The sequence below is a fragment of the Pleurodeles waltl genome, chromosome 9 (assembly GCF_031143425.1).
Source record: "Pleurodeles waltl isolate 20211129_DDA chromosome 9, aPleWal1.hap1.20221129, whole genome shotgun sequence".
Taxonomy (NCBI): domain Eukaryota; kingdom Metazoa; phylum Chordata; class Amphibia; order Caudata; family Salamandridae; genus Pleurodeles; species Pleurodeles waltl.
This window is the reverse complement of record NC_090448.1, coordinates 309795742-309818366: the sequence shown is the minus strand read 5'-3', so window position 1 is coordinate 309818366 and position 22625 is coordinate 309795742. Positions and strand designations below refer to the sequence as shown.

Here is a 22625-nt window from a genome sequence, read left to right as displayed (position 1 = left end):
GTTAGTCACTCATTTACTAAGTGAACTTGAAAATTTCAAAGAACTATTAAGCTTACTCACTGATTAGGTGGGAAAAATGTGACTTTCTCCAGAGTTCTTGAGAGCCTGAATTTATTTATTCAATGGGAAACACGGTGTTTCAGATACTTTGGCATCCAAATTAGAAATGATAGACCTCAGTTAAATACGATAAATATGGGACGGGTCCTGGAATGTATTACACACACAGTAGAATTTTGGAAAAGGTTACTGTTATCAATCATGGGGAGGAATTTAGGGGCCAAGATGGTCTTTCTGCCATGATGCCTTTAAAATGTGCAGAACTCCATGCCCATTGCCAGCTAAATTATTTAAGGAACTAGATTTGGTTCTAAACCTATATATCTCTTTATCTATCTATCTATCGCTCTCTCTCTCTCTGGGGAAACAATCTCTTAAAGGGAACCTACCCTCCAGAAATACTGAGGAAGACGTTAATGTAGGCGAAACATCATGCATAGCTGTCCCTGTGTAATTCGACAAATAGCAATAGTGTGGTGCAAAATAGTAGAAGCAGTGTTGAAGCTCCCACTCCTCGTCCTGGATAGGCTTATATAGAGTATTATTCCTTTCATGGAGAGAATGACAAAACTGGCTATATCAAGGCAGCTTGAGAGATGTGAAAAGACAGAAAATGTATACCTGAATAACAAATTCCTCACATTTTTCAAGTTGCAAGCAATATGTGTAGAGGTATCATGCCGAATTTCCCAATTTTTTAAGTTGGCACACAGTACACTCCCAGATTCACCACAGAGAGCTACCATAGTGTCAACGCTCTTTAACCTGGCAGAAGTTGAGAAACCAGTACCAAGGCTATACACAGGTCTGGTCCAGGATAGTGGAAGGAGATACTGAGAAGCACACTGGAGGCGGAGTTCTGGGTGCCCTGGTCCAGTAACAGACTGTGGCTCAAACAAAGCACGTGAATAGGTTAAAATATAGGTACTAAAGTTAGGTGATCCATTGTTACTACCGCAACAAGACGTATTTCACACCCCAGAAATTGCATGGGGTATACCTGAAGAGGTCACTGGTGTGTGCACAATGTGTGACTTCATTGATATGGTTTGGAACTGCCTGTTGCTTGTGGAATTGTGGACCACGGTGGTTGAAAGTATGCATAAGGTGATAGAATCTTTACCCGAAGAAAGAATGAATTCCTGTCTACTGGTCATATTTCCTTTGAAGAGGCTGCCCTAGGGACCATTTTAGTTAAAAGGAGAATACCAATACATTTGACAAGCCCTGTACTACCAAAATATGATTTTGGAAAAAGATATGTTAAGTACAGTGGGTGCTAGTGGTAGAACAACATATTTAAAAAAATAAAAAAAACACACAAGGGAAAATTATAAAAAGTGAAGGGTGACTTAGTAGAGTGAGACAAAATGTTAACCGGATTAACTAACCCACCAGACAGAGACTATGGGGTAAATATAAAAGGTAGTGCTAGGATCCATATAGTGAATAACTGAACACATTTACTTTGGTCTAGAATGGAATAAAAGCTCAGATGACTGAAATTGGGAAGACATTGATTTAGGGTGTAGTAATGGGTAGGAAGGATAGTTTTTGCCTTGGGTTGTTGTAACTCAAAAGTATAGCTGAGTGAAATACATTGATTTGATCCTGTGTGACCAAAGTGTCTGTGTTTACATGACTGAGTTTAATTGTTGATAAATCAGAATAAACATATTGAAAATATTTTTCCCTGCTGAAAGCCTTTCTTGTCTCCATCTCTTAACCAAGATGGTCTCTTATTCAGCAATCATCTTGGGTCATACATGGGATCTAATCTCCTTTAGTAAAAGCCTTTTTCCTTCTTATTCCTCTAGATATGGAACCACCCTGATGTTCTACATGAGGCGCTGCAAAAGGAAAACTTGGCCAACGAACATGATCTGGATGTGGATGATCTGGGCAGCAATGCCAGCTGCAAGCCCCACAGTGGGAAAGTGAAGCTGGAGAACAATGCTGCAGGACTGCCAGGAGGCGAGACAGCCAACAACAAGCACCTGCAGACCGTGGGTTTGAATCCATTTCAGGAAAAGGCCCATCAGGTGGTCACTTACGAGTGGGTGAGTTTCTTGAGTGGGCTGAATCAGCATAGTATATTGTAGGGAGAATATTTGTTTATTTTGTCTTAGAAGCACCATCATAAAATATAAAGATAAAAGTGTGTACTACCAGGCATTGTTGGGTCCGGAGTGGTGCAAGTTGTTTTTCTTCGAAGATGCATTTTCAGTCCTGGGATTGAGTGACTCCTCTTCTTGGTGATAGTACGCATGGGCATCAACTCCTTTGTTAGATTGTTTTCTCTCCACTGTCGGGTTTGAACATGTGTGTCTTTGCGACGTCTTTCGACTCGTGCCGGTTCGAAATCTTTCTTTCAGTCTTTTCTTCTTCGATGCGCTCATCTCAAATAGTCTGTCGGGCACCCAACTGTGCACACTCTGGTACGTCTTTGCCCGTCTCAGGCCTACCTCACCTCGGGGCACCGACCACCATGCTAAGCTAATGGAACGAACGCCATTTCAATTCTGTCCTTGGTGCCACGCTAAATTTACCCACATCGACCAACATCTAGTGTGTAATCTGTGCATCTCCCCCTATCATCAGGAAGCTACCTGTGACGCCTGCAGATCTTGCCAGTCGAAGAAGACGCTTCTGGACCGAAAGGCGCATTAACTGGAAATGATGCACAAGACTCCGAATGAAACCCCAGACATCTTTGGGGAGGAACACACTCAGGAGGAACCTGAACAACAGGAGGAGACCTTCTCTAGCCAGGATTCAATCTTGCATAGTCCCATAGACTAACACAGGGAGTAGTGGTTGGTGTTTGTGTGATTCAGGACCTTGCGGAAACCAACAGACAAGAGGAAGTTTTTAGAGGGCCCCACCCGAGGATACCCAGAAGACAGGTGTACCTACACCAGGGGACCTGGATGCAGAGAGGAGAAAGGACTCTCTGTCAAGTCAGTGGAAGCCTTGATTGTTCATCTGCTGTCACAACCTGTGTACCAGACTGGTGGAACCCAGAGACGGAATCCAGGCGAGGAAAACCTGAAAAGGAAAGGGACAGAGTCCAGCAGCCTTGGAGTTTCCCAGGTGGTGCAGGTGGCAAGGCCCACCCTCCTAGAGGTGAAGTTCTTGAAAGCCGGTGGAGGAAGAAGTTCCTTGACATTCGCCGGATTGCAGGAGGGTCAGTGACCAGCCAGGTCACCAACAAGCACTAGTAAATGCAAGCAGGAGCTGAAGAGGTATTTGCAAGTTTTTGGGACCTAGCAAGGTCTAAGAGACTCTGCCCTTGAGGGGGAGTCAGGGGTGGCCCTCAGCACGCAGGAAGGCCAGCAGACGTCATTGGACCCCCACGAGTGACCCACGGAGATGGACACAGGGAGTCACAAAGAGGCCTCAGCAGCACAAAAAAAAAAAACAGAAGTCCCATGTTGCAGGACAGGGGCTGATCTTTGAGTTGTAGAGTGCTGGAGGCCAGGGCTTCTTGGCACCTGAAGATCTTTTGGAGGGAAGAGACAACAAGCCATTGCAAAAGCAACAGTCGCAGTGCATAAAGGGGTTCCAGTCCAGTGGCATGAGCAGGGGCCCACAGTCTCCCAAGTTGGTCAGAAGACAATCAATACCCAGAGGAAGCCACAGACCCACCAACTGTGAAGCGTAGCCTTTTTATGTCTATGGAACAGCAGACCACACTAGCCGGTCTGCGTTATCTTGCGGTGCCTAAGGATGCAGGGGAGTGACTCCTTCACTCCAAGGGAGATTCCTTCGTGCTTCCAGTTGCAAACATATTCCTTGTGACCCTGGAGGATGCACTGCCTTGGATGTTGCAGAATTCTTGCAGATTCTGGAGAAACAATGTTGCAGGTGTGTTGTAGTTCCAAAACAGACCAGCAGTAGTTCCAGAGGCCAGGAGCAGAAAATGTCTTGCAGAGAGTTCCTTGTAGAGTCTTGCTCGGCGAACCTGAGGACCCATCCACGAGGGAGCCCTTAAGTAGTTCTGAAAGGTGGTCAGTCACTCTTTGAATTAACTCACCTCTCAGAGATGGTCATGTACGTCATCTGCCTGGCCGAACCAGTCAGATGCTCCCAGGGGCCTCTGCCCATCTTATCTCCAAGATGGCAGTATCAAGTGTCCACCTGGTAGAGCTCTGTGCACCTTCCTAGGGGAGGAGCTGAACAGGGGGTAGGTCCCACTCCTGTCCTTTGTGTGTTTTCACGCCAGTGCGGGAACCGGGGGAGCCTGCACTGGAGCAAAGCGGTTTATGCAAAGAGAGCACCAAATGTGCCCTTCAAACCAATCTGGTGGTTCTCAGAGGAAACCCAGCCCATTGACACTTATTTCGAAAGAAAAGGTGGTCACACCCCTTTTTTACAGGAAATCCTTTAATCTGGCTTCCCCTGCCCAAGTTAGGCTTAGCAGCAGGAAAGCAGAGCCATGTCTGGGATCGATAGCAGCACGGACTGGCATGCAGACCCTGCAAGGCTGTACAGGCAGACTTTGGGGAATCCCCTAGGGAACCTCTAGAGTACATGGTATCAGGCACCCATTACTGGAATCGGTGTACTTGCATGATTCCAACAAGTTTGATACCAAATATGCCTAGGTTCAGTAAAGCCATTATGTAGTTGGATAACTTGTGTTGACCAGTGTCCACTACATACCTGAAAATGGCTTCCCGCACTTACAAATCCCAAGAAATGGAGTCTAAGGTTTGTAGGGGCACCTCTGCTCATACAGGGGTGCCCTCACACTTGGAACCATGCACCCTGCTTTTGGGCTGAAAGGCCTACCTTAGGGGTGAGTTACAGAATCAGAGTGCAGTGACCATGATATAACGCAAACCCTTTTGTCTGTGGTGAAAGGTCCATGCACCACTTCACCCAGTCTGCAATAGCTGGCCGGTAATCACAGTTTGCATGGGCCCGCATGGGGGGGGGGCACAATACATGCTGCAGCCCATGGGGGGGGCCCTGGGAGCACCAGTATGCCAATTGTGGGGTGTAAACGTTACCATGCAACTACATTTAGGGGATGGAACACTGACACCAGGGTCCTGGTTAGCAGGAACCCAGTTTACTACAGTCTAAACAAACTGACACCAGGCAAAAAGTGGGGGTACCTATTCCAGAAACATACTACTTTTCTACATAGCCCCCCCCTTCACCCCCAAACAAAAGAGGATAAGACTAGCCTTAACCCAGGTGATTCTTCATTTTCTAAGTGGAACTATCCGAAAGTCCATCAGCGTGGGAATGGTTACTCCAAGGTCTGTGTTCAACTGAAAGTCCATCCCCTGTAGGTAAATGGACCACCTCAAAAGTTTTTGATTTTCACACTTTATCTTTTTAAGTCATAAGAGGGGCTTATGATCTGTCTGAACAATGAAGTGAGTGCCAAACAGGTATGGCCTCAGCTTCTTCATGGGCCCAGATCACAGCAAAGGTCTTCCTCTCTAAAGCTGACCCACATTTCTCTCTGGGGGCTCAACCTTCTGCTGATAGAAGCTACTGGTTGATCCTGGCCCTCTTCATTACGTTGAGACTTCACTGCTCCTATTCCTACTTCTGAAGCATCTGTCTGGACTATGAATTGTTTTGAGTAGTCAGGGCTTTTAGGAATTGGAGCTAAGAACATGGCCTTTTTTCAGGGCATCAAAGGCCTCTTGACAGCTAACTGTCCTTTGTACCTTTTTAGGCATCTTTTTTGTATACATGAGATCATTCAATTGTGTCACAATGGAGTCATATGTTTTACAAATCTCCTGTAATACCTAATCTGGCCCAGAAAAGCCCTGAACTGAGTTTGAGTAGTTGGAGCATGCCAATCCGAAATAGTTCTGAGTTTGCTCTGTATGTATTGAACTTGGCCTCTACCTACCATGCGGCCCAAGTAAAACACTTTGCTCTGCCCTATCTCGCATTTGGTAGCCTTGATAGTGAGGCCTGGCTTTTACAAGGGCTCAAGTACACTTCTGAGGTGGGCCAGGTGATCAAGCCCGGTGGAGCTAAAGATAGCAATATCATCTAGATATGCTACACTAAAGTCCTCCGGGCTTGCCAGAACTTGATTCATCACCCTTTGGGATGTGGCAACTGCATTGTTTCAAACTCAAAGGCATCACTGGGAAGTGGTAATGCCCACCAGGAGTGGAAAATGCTGGTTTGGCAGAATCAGTCAATTTGATCTGCCAATAGCCTGCTGTCTTATCAAAAGTGCTGAGATACTTGGCTCTGCCAGAGTACCAAGCAATTTATCTGCCCTGGGGATAGAATGGGCATCAGTCTAAGTGACTGCATTGAGGCCTCTGTAGTCTACACAAAACCTAATCTCTTTCATTCTGCCCTGGGAATGAGGTTTGGACACAAGTACTACAGGACTAGCCCAAGGGCTCTCGGAAGGTTCAGTAACCCCCAACTCTAGCATCTTTTGGACTTCTGCCCTGATGCAATCTCTGACATGGTCAGGGTGCCTGTAAATTTTACTTTTAACAGGCAGACTATCACCTGTGTTCACATCATGGGCACACCAGGTAGTCTAACTGGGTGTCATTGAAAAGAGTTCTGAAAACCGACTGAGAACTTGTCTGCAGTCCGCTTGTTGCTGTTCATTGAGGCTGTCTGCAAAGACTATCCCATCGACTGAACCATCAACGGGGTTTTGGAGAGGAGGTCAGGGAGAGGGTCACTCTTCTCTTCCTGCCCCGCATCAGTGGCCATGAGAAAGCTCATGTCAGCCCTCTCAAGATAAGGTTTTTGGGCACTTCACTTGGATCACCCTGTGGTGATTGCTCTGAGTGCCCATGTCAACTAAATAGGTGACAGTAGGAAGTTGGCTCTGTATGTACTATTTCAAAGTAAGAAATAGCATGCAGAGTCCAAGGGTTCCTCTTAGAGGTAAGATAGTGGCAAAAAGAGATAATTCTAATGCTCTATTTTGTGGTAATGTGGTCGAGCAGTAGGCTTATCAGAGGGTAGTGTTAAGCATTTGTTGTACACACACAGGCAATAAATGAGGAACACACACTCAAAGACAATTCCAGGTCAATAGGTTTTTGTATAGAAAAATATATTTTCTTAGTTTATTTTAAGAACCTCAGGTTCAAGATTTACAATCAATACTTCAAATGAAAGGTACTTCACTTAGGTATCATAGGGACTTTGAATCAGAAAAATAGCATGTACAGTTTTCACAAAAAGGGTAATAAGCCATTTTAAAACTAGACAGTGCAAATTTCAACAGTTCCTGGGGGAGGTAAGTATTTGTTAGTTTTGCAGGTAAGTAAACCACCTACAGGGTTCAAAGTTGGGTCCAAGGTAGCCCACTGTGTGGGGGTTCAGGGCAACCCCAAAGTTACCACACCAGCAGCTCAGGGTCGGTCAGGTGCAGAGGTCAAAGTGGTGCCTAAAACACATAGGCTTCAATGGAGAAGGGGGTGCCCCGGTTCCAGTCTGCCAGAAGGTAGGTACCTGCGTCTTCGGAGGGCATACCAGGGGGGCTTTGTAGGGCACGGGGGGGGAGAGACAAGTCATCTAAAAAAAGTACACCCTCAGCGGCACGGGGATGGCCAGGTGCAGAGTACAAACGGGTGTCTGGTTTGCAATGGAGTTCAATGGGAGACCCAGGGGTCTCTTCAGCGAAGCAGGCAGGCAAAAGGGGGGGGGGGGGGGGTCTTCGGGCTAGCCAACACCTGGGCAAGGGAGAGGGCCACCTGGGGTTGCTTCTGCACTGGAGGTCGGATCCTTCAGGTCGTGGGGGCTACGGGTGCAGTGTCTTTAGCAGGCGTCGGGTTCTTAGAAGAAGGCAGTCGCGGTCAGGTGGAGCCTCTGGATTCCCTCTGCAGGCGTTGCTGTGGGGGCTCAACTCTGGCTACTCACAGGGTCGCAGTCGCCGGGGAGTCCTCCCTGTAGTGTTGTTTCTCCACAGGTCCAGCCGAGGGCGTCGGTGCAGAGTGGAAAGCCTCACGCTTCCGGTGGGAAACGTGCAGTCCTTTAAAAGTTGTTTCTTTGTTGCAAAGTTGTTTCTTCTTTGGAGCAGAGCCACTGTCCTCGGGAGTTCTTGGTCCTTTTAGATGCAGGGTAGTCCTCTGAGGCTTCAGAGGTCGCTGGACCCTGGGGAGCGCGTAGCTGTTGCAGTTTTTCTTGAAGTGGGGAGACAGGCGGCTGGGGCCAAAGCAGTTGGTGTCTGCGTCTTCTCTGCAGGGCTTTCAGGTCAGCAGTCCTTCTTCGTCTTCAGGTTGCTGGAATCGATCGTGCTAGGTTCTGGGAGCCCCTAAATACTCAATTTAGGGGTGAGTTTAGGTCTGGTGGGTTAGTAGCCAATGGCTACTAGCCCTGAGGGTGGCTACACCCTCTTTGTGCCTCCTCCCTGAGGGGGGCACATCCCTAATCCTATTGGGGGAATCCTCCATCTGCAAGATGGAGGATTTCTAAAAGTCAGAGTCACCTCAGATCAGGACACCTTAGGGGCTGTCCTGACTGGGCAGTGACGACTCCTTTTTTTTTTCTCATAATCTCCTCCGGCCTTGCCGCCAAAAGTGGGGCCGTGGCCGGAGGCGGCGGGCATCTTCACTAGCTGGAGTGCCCTGGGGCGCTGGAACAAAGGGGGTGAGCCTTTGAGGCTCACCGCCAGGTGTTACAGTTCCTGCAGGGGGAGGTGAGAAGCACCTCCACCCAGTACAGGCTTTGTTACTAGCCACAGAGTGACAAAGGCACTCTCCCCATGTGGCCAGCAATATGTTTGGTGTGTGGCAGGCTGGCAAAACTAGTCAGCCCACACTGGAAGTCGGGTATGTTTTCAGGGGGCATCTCTAAGATGCTCTCTGGGGTGTATTTCACAATAAAATGTACACTGGCATCAGTGTGCATTTATTGTGCTGAGAAGTTTGATACCAAACTTCAGTTTTCAGTGTAGCCATTATGGTGCTGTGGAGTTCGTGTTTTACAGACTCACAGACCATATACTCTTATGGCTACCCTGCTCTTACAATGTCTAAGGTTTTACTTAGACACTGTAGGGGCACAGTGCTCATGCACCCATGCCCTCACCTATGGTATAGTGCACCCTGCCGTAGGGCTGTAAGGCCTGCTAGAGGGGTGACTTATCTATGCCATAGGCAGTGTGAGGTTGGCATGGCACCCTGAGGGGAGTGCCATGTCGACTTAGTCATTTTCTCCCCACCAGCACATACAAGCTGGCAAGCAGTGTGTCTGTGCTGAGTGAGGGGTCCCTAGGGTGGCATAAAGCATGCTGCAGCCCTTAGAGACCTTCCCTGGCATCAGGGCCCTTGGTACCAGGGGTACCAGTTACAAGGGACTCACCTGGTTGCCAGGGTGTGCCAATTGTAGAAACAAATGTACAGGTTAGGGAAATAACACAGGTGCTGGGGTCTGGTTAGCAGGCCTCAGCACACTTTCAAATCATAACTTGGCATCAGCAAAGGCAAAAAGTCAGGGGGTAACCATGCCAAGGAGGCATTTCCTTACACAGACCTTGGAGGGAATCCAGGCCTGGAACCAGTCCCACTGAACGCCTCTCCCCAGACGATAGTCACATTTGGTCATCCAAAGGACAGTGTTATACCACATGGAAGACATACATACTTTCCCTGAGGAACATGATTTCCTGTTAGAGATGCTATCAAAGTCTGAACTCTCATTGCAATTCCTACCTATATTAAGGAGGGAAGCTCAAATCCAGTACTGATACCTTCAGAGAGCCTGGCGGGTCCTAGGTGGTTGATGCTAGAGTGGAGTATAGGTTTCAACCTATTCCCTCAGGCCCCACCTAGATCAAGGGGCATGTCCCTCCAGATTCCCTGGTGGTGCACACCACCCATAAACAGGCTGTTTCACATGCCACTGGTGATGCCCCCCCCCCCATGCTACCGGATAAAGAGATTAAGAGGGTAGATGCTGGATACAAGAGGTTTCCTAGAGCATTTTAGGAAGTGAGAGGAAATCAGAGTGCAAGATAATTTCAAGTGCTACCTGACATGCATTGGATCTGGCTAATACATCACTTAGAGGGATGCACCTCTCAGTTATCTTACTCAGTCATTCATGGCTTTGCATCGCCGGTCTTTAAGCCAGGGGTTCACACAACGCTTCATTAACCTATTCTTTGACAGCATGCATCTCTTTGGTCCAGTAGATAGGATGGAGAAAATTTAAAAAAAGCTAGCTAGCCAAGAGTATGAGTGCCATTCAAATACCTAATAGGGGCTCCTCTGGTAGGCTGCAATTTAGGGGAGAGCGATGACCACTTCTCCTGAACATCCTAAGTCATACCAACGACTACAGCTGTCTTACACCAACAAGGACGTAAGAGTTTCACACTGGGGATATACCAGCGTAATAACTCCAACATTGGTAGAGGAAGAGGCACTCCCACTAGGGAAGCTGTATCTGAAAGCATTGACTTATCATGCATGCCTCCAATCACACATCACTTAAAGAGTCGAGGGCTGCAGGAGTTTCTTGCACTTTGGAAGGAAAACTCTTCAGATAGTCGTGTTCTAGATATCATCTCAAATAGGAGTCTTGAGCTTCTCATCCCCACTAATCCTTCCACCCTGTTCACACACTATGCGCAGAAAATATCGGCCTTCTCCAAGAGTTGTGCACAGTTCTGCACAAAGTGGCCATAAAGCTAATGCCCTTACAACACCAGGACACAGGGCTTACTCTTTGTACTTTCTAGTCCCTAAAAAGGATGGCTTCCACAGGCCAGTTCCTAACCTAAGGCCTCTCAACATATGCATCCCCTTGGAGCATTTTCATGACAACCCTTTAGGATTTTATCCTTCTTCTGCAGCAAGGTTATTTCAATACCGACCTAGATCAGAAGTACTCCTTCTTCAACATACCCATCCATCTATCTAATCGGCGCTATTTTTCCTTCATGATAAATACAACTCTTCCAGTTACCACAGGCCCATGGGTGTTCACAAAATGCCTAGTTGTTGTTGATGCTTACCTCAGTAGGGAAGGCACTCATGTTTTCTGTCTTGATGCTTGTCTAATAAAGAGCACAGGTGCAGATCACACTGAGTAGCACACACTCAGGCTGTCGTCTCTCTGCTCCACAGCTTGGGATTTACAATAAATCCCACCAAGTCCCATCTTCAGCACTACGTATTCAGCCCTTTCAAGGGTCAGTCCTCAATGCCATCACAGCAAGGCTAACACCAGCCCTCAAAGAGAGCTAGCTTTTCAACAACTACTGCCTGTTGTACAGCCTAATCCTAGTCTCTCACTCAGAACAGTAATAGGTATAGTAGGGATGATGGCTTTTTGCATCACCATACTTTCCCATGCATACTTGTACATGCACTCATTACTGAATTGCCTTTCAGCACAATGGTCACAAACAGAGGGTTATCTATAGATCTAGCGTTGGTGAAGGCCAGTACTCATCGCGCTCTGCAGTGGTGGAACAGCAACAATCTGTTGCAGGGCAGAACATTGAGGGACCCCATCCTGTAGGGGACCAACACTATGGACACATCTAAGTTTGACTGTGTGACGCATCTCCACAGCATGGCAGTTCAGAGTCTCCCGTCACCCCATCAGCAGAGTTGAGGGAGACCTCTTGCTATTTACCTAGCTCTTAAAGACTTATTTCAGATCATTCAGGACAAGGTAGTATTGATAAAAACAGACATGACCACCATGTACCATCTACAGGAACAGGGCAGCACTTACTTGCCACAGGCATTCACCACAACTTTCAGCACTGGGCAACAGATAACCATGAGATGAAACTGCATGTGATTGAAGAAGAGGCGAACTTCTTGGTGAACGCTTTAATTCAAAATAAACGGCACTATCTTCAGTTTCTGGCCATGCCGAAAAGCATGACTAAGTGTAAAGCAGAGAACTTTAAGAGCAGATCAAGTTAGAATGGCAAAGACATATAAACCAGTGCTCACTTAACATCAAGGTTCTAGTAGTACTTGACTTCCAGTAGGACACACTTCTATGAAAAAATCCTTTGCCTACAGACTGGAGATGGTCCACCTCCTGTAGAACCCCACAGGATTCATGCAGCAGATAAGACGGTTATCGTGGAAGTGACAATACAGTAGTGCAAAGCCAACTCAGTGGGCCTCCTCTCAAGAAAGGACAGGTACCATTTGAAAGAGATGGAGCAGCTTTTGAAATGTTTTGCAAAGTTTACCTAAGAGTTGGTACGAGAGGGGAAAATTATATTAAAAGTACATTTTATTGCTCTCCTAGTCAGCGAGCAAGTCACCCGCTACCATAGACATGCACCAGGACCAGCTCAAGGGGTTATGGACTTCCTAACACAGCAGCCATCACCTGACAGTTTAGTGGTACAAACGCCCACTAGTAGTGGGAACTCTAATGCCTTTCCAACAAAGCCCACTAATAGGGAGTCAAAGGGAGTGGACAGTTTTGGAAATCGTATGTTCTTCTCAGCCAGCCTCGCCTTGAGGTTAGACAACGTAAGCTGTTCAGTCGATCGCTACACCCATGCACTGTAGGATATGGTGTGTGAGATCTTACCTGCGGTCCCTAAAGACTTAGTCCAGTCCATTCATCATGGTGGGAATGAAGCCATATGTATCATCTGCTAGACACCACAGGCTGTCTAGGCTGGGGGAATGGAAGCCAGTGTGGTGCTTCAACACCATGCCTGAATGAGGTCTACTGGCTTGTCAGGAGACGTCCCGGCATTCTTGATGGAGATGACTTTTGGTGGGAAGGCTGATCCTTCCTAGAGCGTGTTAAGGAGACACAAATCACTGCCTGTGGCATAGGCACCTGTGGTATAGTGCAAGGTAGGTGCACTATACCACAGGTGAGGGCATAGCTGCATGAGCAATATGCCCCTACAGTGTTAAAGTCCGTACTTAGGCATTTTAAGTGCAGTGTGTTTATATTAAGTACATGGGCTAGGAGTTTGTCATTACGAACTCCACAACTCCATGATGGCTTCCCTGAAGAGTCGGAAGTTGGGTATCAAACTTCTCAGCACAATAAACCAACACTGATGCCAGTGTTTGAATTATTGAACAATGCACAAAGAAGTCATCTTAGAGATGCCCCTGTATTTTACCCAACCCTTTAGTGCAGGACTGACCAGTCTGTACTAGCCTGCCACTAGCAGGCAAGTTTCTGACTGTAAGGAAATGCCTCCTTGGCATGGTTGCCCCCTGACTTTTTGCCTTTGCTGATGCTATGTTTACAATTGAAAGTGTGCTGAGGCCTGCTAACCAGGCCCCAGCACCAGTGTTCTTTCCCTAACCTGTACTTTTGTATCCACAATTGGCAGACCCTGGCATCCAGATAAGTCCCTTGTAACTGGTACTTCTAGTACCAAGGGCCCTGATGCCAAGGAAGGTCTCTAAGGGCTGCAGCATGTCTTATGCCACCCTGGAGACCTCTCACTCAGCACAGACACACTGCTTGCCAGCTTGTGTGTGCTAGTGAGGACAAAACGAGTAAGTCGACATGGCACTCCCCTCAGGGTGCCATGCCAGCCTCTCACTGCCTATGCAGTATAGGTAAGCCACCCCTCTAGCAGGCCTTACAGCCCTAAGGCAGGGTGCACTATACCATAGGTGAGGGTACCAGTGCAGGAGCATGGTACCCCTACAGTGTCTAAACAAAACCTTAGACATTGTAAGTGCAGGGTAGCCATAAGAGTATATGGTCTGGGAGTCTGTCAAACACGAACTCCACAGCACCATAATGGCTACACTGAAAACTGGGAAGTTTGGTATCAAACTTCTCAGCACAATAAATGCACACTGATGCCAGTGTACATTTTATTGTAAAATACACCACAGAGGGCACCTTAGAGGTGCCCCCTGAAACTTAACCGACTATCTGTGTAGGCTGACTAGTTTTAGCAGCCTGCCACAAACCGAGACATGTTGCTGGCCCCATGGGGAGAGTGCCTTTGTCACTCTGAGGCCAGTAACAAAGCCTGCACTGGGTGGAGATGCTAACACCTCCCCCAGGCAGGAATTGTCACACCTGGCGGTGAGCCTCAAAGGCTCACCTCCTTTGTGCCAACCCAGCAGGACACTCCAGCTAGTGGAGTTGCCCGCCCCTCCGGCCAGGCCCCACTTTTGGCGGCAAGGCCGGAGAAAATAATGAGAAAAACAAGGAGGAGTCACTGGCCAGTCAGGACAGCCCCTAAGGTGTCCTGAGCTGAAGTGACTCTAACTTTTAGAAATCCTCCATCTTGCAGATGGAGGGTTCCCCCAATAGGGTTAGGATTGTGACCCCCTCCCCTTGGGAGGAGGCACAAAGAGGGTGTACCCACCCTCAGGGCTAGTAGCCATTGGCTACTAACCCCCCAGACCTAAACACGCCCTTAAATTTAGTATTTAAGGGCTACCCTGAACCCTAGAAAATTAGATTCCTGCAACTACAAGAAGAAGGACTGCCCAGCTGAAAACCCCTGCAGCGGAAGACCAGAAGACGACAACTGCCTTGGCTCCAGAAACTCACCGGCCTGTCTCCTGCCTTCCAAAGATCCTGCTCCAGCGACGCCTTCCAAAGGGACCAGCGACCTCGACATCCTCTGAGGACTGCCCGTGCTTCGAAAAGACAAGAAACTCCCGAGGACAGCGGACCTGCTCCAAGAAAAGCTGCAACTTTGTTTCCAGCAGCTTTAAAGAACCCTGCAAGCTCCCCGCAAGAAGCGTGAGACTTGCAACACTGCACCCGGCGACCCCGACTCGGCTGGTGGAGATCCGACACCTCAGGAGGGACCCCAGGACTACTCTGATACTGTGAGTACCAAAACCTGTCCCCCCTGAGCCCCCACAGCGCCGCCTGCAGAGGGAATCCCGAGGCTTCCCCTGACCGCGACTCTTTGAACCTAAAGTCCCGACGCCTGGGAGAGACCCTGCACCCGCAGCCCCCAGGACCTGAAGGACCGGACTTTCACTGGAGAAGTGACCCCCAGGAGTCCCTCTCCCTTGCCCAAGTGGAGGTTTCCCCGAGGAATCCCCCCCTTGCCTGCCTGCAGCGCTGAAGAGATCCCGAGATCTCTCATAGACTAACATTGAAAACCCGACGCTTGTTTCTACACTGCACCCGGCCGCCCCCGCGCTGCTGAGGGTGAAAGTTCTGTGTGGACTTGTGTCCCCCCCGGTGCCCTACAAAACCCCCCTGGTCTGCCCTCCGAAGACGCGGGTACTTACCTGCAAGCAGACCGGAACCGGGGCACCCCCTTCTCTCCATTCTAGCCTATGTGTTTTGGGCACCACTTTGAACTCTGCACCTGACCGGCTCTGAGCTGCTGGTGTGGTGACTTTGGGGTTGCTCTGAACCCCCAACGGTGGGCTACCTTGGACCAAGAACTGAGCCCTGTAAGTGTCTTACTTACCTGGTTAACCTAACAAATACTTACCTCCCCTAGGAACTGTGAAAATTGCACTAAGTGTCCACTTTTAAAACAGCTATTTGTGAATAACTTGAAAAGTATACATGCAATTTTGATGATTTGAAGTTCCTAAAGTACTTACCTGCAATACCTTTCGAATGAGATATTACATGTAGAATTTGAACCTGTGGTTCTTAAAATAAACTAAGAAAAGATATTTTTCTATATAAAAACCTATTGGCTGGATTTGTCTCTGAGTGTGTGTACCTCATTTATTGTCTATGTGTATGTATAACAAATGCTTAACACTACTCCTTGAATAAGCCTACTGCTCGACCACACTACCACAAAATAGAGCATTAGTATTATCTCTTTTTGCCACTATCTTACCTCTAAGGGGAACCCTTGGACTCTGTGCATACTATTCCTTACTTTGAAATAGTGCATACAGAGCCAACTTCCTACATTGGTGGATCAGCGGTGGGGTACAAGACTTTGCATTTGCTGGACTACTCAGCCAATACCTGATCACACGACAAATTCCAAAATTGTCATTAGAAATTGATTTTTGCAATTTGAAATTTTTCTAAATTCTTAAAAGTCCTGCTAGGGCCTTGTGTGTTAAGTCCCTGTTTAGCATTGTCTTTTTAGAGTTTAAAAGTTTGTTAAAAGTTTGAATTAGATTCTAGAAACAGTTTTAGATTCTTTAAAAAGTCTTCCAACTTTTAGCAAAATAATGTCTGATACAGAGATGAATGTGGTGGAACTCGACACCACACCTTACCTCCATCTTAAGATGAGGGAGCTAAGGTCTCTCTGTAATATAAAGAAAATAACCATTGGCTCCAGACCTACCAAAATTCAGCTCCAGGAGCTGTTGGCAGAGTTTGAAAAAGCCAACCCCTCTGATGATGACATCACAGAGGAAGAAATTAGTGACTTGGAGGCCAATGTCCCTCCTCCAGTCCTAAATAGGGAGAACAGGACCCCTCAAGTCCTGTCTCCAACTGTGTTAGTCAGAAATAGTGAGTCCCTCACAGGAGGGTCCCACATTTCTGAAATCACTGAGGATGCTCTCAGTGAAGATGACCTCCTGTTAGCCAGGATGGCCAAAAGATTGGCTTTAGAGAGACAGCTCCTAGCCATAGAAAGGGAAAGACAAGAGATGGGCCTAGGACCCATCAATGGTGGCAGCAATATAAATAGGGTCAGAGATTCTCCTGACATGTTAAAAATCCCCAAAGGGATTGTGACAAAATATGAAGATGGTGATGACATCACCAAATGGTTCACAGCTTTTGAGAGGGCTTGTGTAACCAGAAAAGTGAACAGATCTCACTGGGGTGCTCTCCTTTGGGAAATGTTCACTGGAAAGTGTAGGGATAGACTCCTCACACTCTCTGGAAAAGATGCAGAATCTTATGACCTCATGAAGGGTACCCTGATTGAGGGCTTTGGATTCTCCACTGAGGAGTACAGGATTAGGTTCAGGGGGGCTCAAAAATCCTCGAGCCAGACCTGGGTTGACTTTGTTGACTACTCAGTGAAAACACTAGATGGTTGGATTCAAGGCAGTGGTGTAAGTAATTATGATGGGCTGTACAATTTATTTGTGAAAGAACACCTATTGAGTAATTGTTTCAATGATAAACTGCATCAGCATCTGGTAGACCTAGGACCAATTTCTCCCCAAGAATTGGGAAAGAAGGCGGACCATTGGGTCAAGACAAGGGTGTCCAAGACTTCAACAGGGGGTGACCAAAAGAAAGGGGTCACAAAGACTCCCCAGGGGAAGGGTGATGAGACAACCAAAACTAAAAATAGTAAAGAGTCTTCTACAGGCCCCCAAAAACCTGCACAGGAGGGTGGGCCCAGAGCCTCTTCACAAAACAATGGGTACAAGGGTAAAAACTTTGATCCCAAAAAGGCCTGGTGTCATAGCTGTAAACAGCATGGACACCAAACTGGAGACAAGGCCTGTCCCAAGAAAGGTTCCACTCCAAACTCCCATCCAGGTAACACTGGTATGGCTAGTCTCCAAGTGGGATCAACAGTGTGCCCAGAGCAAATCAGGGTCCACACTGAAGCTACTCTAGTTTCTGAGGGTGGGGTGGATTTAGCCACACTAGCTGTCTGGCCGCCTAACATGCAAAAATACAGACAGCAACTCTTAATTAATGGGACTAGAATAGAGGGCCTGAGGGATACAGGTGCCAGTGTCACCATGGTGACAGAGAAACTGGTTTCCCCTGGCCAATACCTGACTGGAAAAACTTACACAGTCACCAACGCTGACAATCAGAGAAAAGTACATCCCATGGCAATGGTTACTTTAGAATGGGGAGGGGTCAATGGCCTGAAACAGGTGGTGGTCTCCTCAAATATCCCAGTGGACTGTCTGCTTGGAAATGACCTGGAGTCCTCAGCATGGGCTGAGGTAGAACTAAAAACCCATGCAGCAATGCTGGGTATCCCTGAACTGGTGTGTGTGAAAACCAGAGCACAGTGCAAGGCACAGGGTGAACAAGTAGAGCTGGAGTCTGGAAGAATGGCCCAGCCTACCAAGAGGAAAGGAAAGTCAGTTGGGAAACCAACTGCAACACAGCAAAAGAAAGGGAACCTCTCTTCTCAGGAAGAAGTTCTGCCCTCTGAGGGAACTGAGCCTTTGGAGCTTGAACCTTATCAGGTTGAGCTCTTAGGCCCAGGGGGACCCTCAAGGGAGGAGCTGTGTAAGGGACAAGAAACCTGTCCCTCTCTTGAAGGCCTTAGGCAGCAAGCTGCTGAAGAGTCCAAAGGGAAGAAAAATGGAACACATAGGGTCTATTGGGAAGATGGACTCCTGTACACTGAGGCCAGAGACCCCAAACCTGGTGCCACTAGGAGAGTGGTAGTGCCTCAGCTGTTCAGGAAGTTCATCCTAACATTGGCCCATGACATTCCCCTTGCTGGACATTTGGGACAAACCAAGACGTGGGAGAGGTTAGTCAACCACTTCTACTGGCCCAATATGTCCAACATGGTTAAGGAGTTTTGCCTCTCCTGCCCCACCTGTCAAGCCAGTGGTAAGACAGGTGGGCATCCAAAGGCCCCCCTCATTCCACTTCCAGTGGTGGGGGTTCCCTTTGAAAGAGTGGGTGTGGACATAGTTGGTCCACTAGAACCTCCCACAGCCTCAGGAAATATGTATATCCTGGTAGTAGTGGATCATGCTACCAGGTATCCTGAAGCTATTCCCCTTAGGTCGACTACTGCCCCTGCAGTAGCCAAGGCCCTCATTGGTATCTTTACCAGAGTGGGTTTCCCTAAGGAGGTGGTGTCTGACAGAGGTACCAACTTCATGTCAGCATACCTAAAACACATGTGGAATGAGTGTGGAGTGACTTATAAATTCACTACACCATACCATCCACAAACTAATGGCTTGGTTGAGAGATTCAACAAGACATTAAAAGGCATGATCATGGGGCTCCCAGAAAAACTCAAAAGGAGATGGGATGTCCTCTTGCCATGTCTGCTTTTCGCTTACAGAGAGGTGCCACAGAAGGGAGTAGGATTCTCACCCTTTGAACTTCTGTTTGGTCATCCTGTAAGGGGACCACTTGCCCTTGTTAAAGAAGGCTGGGAGAGACCTCTCCATGAGCCTAAACAGGACATAGTGGACTATGTACTTGGCCTTCGCTCTAGAATGGCAGAGTACATGGAAAAGGCAACCAAAAACCTTGAGGCCAGCCAACAGCTCCAGAAGTTTTGGTATGACCAAAAGGCTGCACTGGTTGAGTTCCAACCAGGGCAGAAAGTCTGGGTTCTGGAGCCTGTGGCTCCCAGGGCACTCCAGGACAAATGGAGTGGCCCTTACCCAGTGCTAGAAAGGAAGAGTCAGGTCACCTACCTGGTGGACCTGGGCACAAGCAGGAGCCCCAAGAGGGTGATCCATGTGAACCGCCTTAAGCTCTTCCATGACAGGGCTGATGTGAATCTGTTGATGGTAACAGATGAGGATCAGGAGGCAGAGAGTGAACCTCTCCCTGATCTTCTGTCATCAGACCCAAAAGATGGCACAGTAGATGGAGTGATCTACTCAGACACCCTCTCTGGCCAACAGCAAGCTGATTGTAGGAGAGTCCTACAACAGTTTCCTGAACTCTTCTCCTTAACCCCTGGTCAGACACACCTGTGTACCCATGATGTGGACACAGGAGACAGCATGCCTGTCAAGAACAAAATCTTTAGACAATCTGACCATGTTAAGGAAAGCATCAAGGTGGAAGTCCACAAGATGCTGGAATTGGGAGTAATTGAGCGCTCTGACAGCCCCTGGGCTAGCCCAGTGGTCTTAGTCCCCAAACCTCACACCAAAGATGGAAAGAAAGAGATGAGGTTTTGTGTGGACTACAGAGGGCTCAATTCTGTCACCAAGACAGATGCTCATCCAATTCCAAGAGCTGATGAGCTCATAGACAAATTAGGTGCTGCCAAATTCTTAAGTACCTTTGACTTGACAGCAGGGTACTGGCAAATAAAAATGGCACCTGGAGCAAAAGAGAAAACAGCATTCTCCACACCTGATGGGCATTATCAGTTCACTGTTATGCCCTTTGGTTTAAAGAATGCCCCTGCCACCTTCCAAAGGTTGGTGAATCAAGTCCTTGCTGGCTTGGAGTCCTTTAGCACAGCTTATCTTGATGATATTGCTGTCTTTAGCTCCACCTGGCAGGATCACCTGGTCCACCTGAAGAAGGTTTTGAAGGCTCTGCAATCTGCAGGCCTCTCTATCAAGGCATCCAAATGCCAGATAGGGCAGGGAACTGTGGTTTACTTGGGACACCTTGTAGGTGGAGGCCAAGTTCAGCCACTCCAACCCAAGATCCAGACTATTCTGGACTGGGTAGCTCCAAAAACCCAGACTCAAGTCAGGGCATTCCTTGGCTTGACTGGGTATTACAGGAGGTTTGTGAAGGGATATGGATCCATTGTGACAGCCCTCACTGAACTCACCTCCAAGAAAATGCCCAAGAAAGTGAACTGGACTGTAGAATGCCAACAGGCCTTTGACACCCTGAAACAAGCAATGTGCTCAGCACCAGTTCTAAAAGCTCCAGATTATTCTAAGCAGTTCATTGTGCAGACTGATGCCTCTGAACATGGGATAGGGGCAGTTTTGTCCCAAACAAATGATGATGGCCTTGACCAGCCTGTTGCTTTCATTAGCAGGAGGTTACTCCCCAGGGAGCAGCGTTGGAGTGCCATTGAGAGGGAGGCCTTTGCTGTGGTTTGGTCCCTGAAGAAGCTGAGACCATACCTCTTTGGGACTCACTTCCTAGTTCAAACTGACCACAGACCTCTCAAATGGCTGATGCAAATGAAAGGTGAAAATCCTAAACTGTTGAGGTGGTCCATCTCCCTACAGGGAATGGACTTTATAGTGGAACACAGACCTGGGACTGCCCATGCCAATGCAGATGGCCTTTCCAGGTTCTTCCACTTAGAAAATGAAGACTCTCTTGGGAAAGGTTAGTCTCATCCTCTTTCGTTTGGGGGGGGGGTTGTGTAAGGAAATGCCTCCTTGGCATGGTTGCCCCCTGACTTTTTGCCTTTGCTGATGCTATGTTTACAATTGAAAGTGTGCTGAGGCCTGCTAACCAGGCCCCAGCACCAGTGTTCTTTCCCTAACCTGTACTTTTGTATCCACAATTGGCAGACCCTGGCATCCAGATAAGTCCCTTGTAACTGGTACTTCTAGTACCAAGGGCCCTGATGCCAAGGAAGGTCTCTAAGGGCTGCAGCATGTCTTATGCCACCCTGGAGACCTCTCACTCAGCACAGACACACTGCTTGCCAGCTTGTGTGTGCTAGTGAGGACAAAACGAGTAAGTCGACATGGCACTCCCCTCAGGGTGCCATGCCAGCCTCTCACTGCCTATGCAGTATAGGTAAGCCACCCCTCTAGCAGGCCTTACAGCCCTAAGGCAGGGTGCACTATACCATAGGTGAGGGTACCAGTGCAGGAGCATGGTACCCCTACAGTGTCTAAACAAAACCTTAGACATTGTAAGTGCAGGGTAGCCATAAGAGTATATGGTCTGGGAGTCTGTCAAACACGAACTCCACAGCACCATAATGGCTACACTGAAAACTGGGAAGTTTGGTATCAAACTTCTCAGCACAATAAATGCACACTGATGCCAGTGTACATTTTATTGTAAAATACACCACAGAGGGCACCTTAGAGGTGCCCCCTGAAACTTAACCGACTATCTGTGTAGGCTGACTAGTTTTAGCAGCCTGCCACAAACCGAGACATGTTGCTGGCCCCATGGGGAGAGTGCCTTTGTCACTCTGAGGCCAGTAACAAAGCCTGCACTGGGTGGAGATGCTAACACCTCCCCCAGGCAGGAATTGTCACACCTGGCGGTGAGCCTCAAAGGCTCACCTCCTTTGTGCCAACCCAGCAGGACACTCCAGCTAGTGGAGTTGCCCGCCCCTCCGGCCAGGCCCCACTTTTGGCGGCAAGGCCGGAGAAAATAATGAGAAAAACAAGGAGGAGTCACTGGCCAGTCAGGACAGCCCCTAAGGTGTCCTGAGCTGAAGTGACTCTAACTTTTAGAAATCCTCCATCTTGCAGATGGAGGGTTCCCCCAATAGGGTTAGGATTGTGACCCCCTCCCCTTGGGAGGAGGCACAAAGAGGGTGTACCCACCCTCAGGGCTAGTAGCCATTGGCTACTAACCCCCCAGACCTAAACACGCCCTTAAATTTAGTATTTAAGGGCTACCCTGAACCCTAGAAAATTAGATTCCTGCAACTACAAGAAGAAGGACTGCCCAGCTGAAAACCCCTGCAGCGGAAGACCAGAAGACGACAACTGCCTTGGCTCCAGAAACTCACCGGCCTGTCTCCTGCCTTCCAAAGATCCTGCTCCAGCGACGCCTTCCAAAGGGACCAGCGACCTCGACATCCTCTGAGGACTGCCCGTGCTTCGAAAAGACAAGAAACTCCCGAGGACAGCGGACCTGCTCCAAGAAAAGCTGCAACTTTGTTTCCAGCAGCTTTAAAGAACCCTGCAAGCTCCCCGCAAGAAGCGTGAGACTTGCAACACTGCACCCGGCGACCCCGACTCGGCTGGTGGAGATCCGACACCTCAGGAGGGACCCCAGGACTACTCTGATACTGTGAGTACCAAAACCTGTCCCCCCTGAGC

The 22625-nt window shown here is 48.2% G+C and overlaps 1 protein-coding gene across 1 annotated transcript in view; it reads left to right on the top strand.

Annotated features, from left to right (window-relative positions):
• The window catches only part of RAD54L2 (RAD54 like 2), a 784453-nt gene that overhangs the window by 467621 nt on the left and 294207 nt on the right, over window positions 1-22625 (top strand). Inside the window, exon 12 of the mRNA XM_069206800.1 lies at window positions 1878-2120. Coding sequence (XP_069062901.1) covers window positions 1878-2120 — 243 coding nt within the window. The remainder of the gene's footprint in view (window positions 1-1877; window positions 2121-22625) is intronic.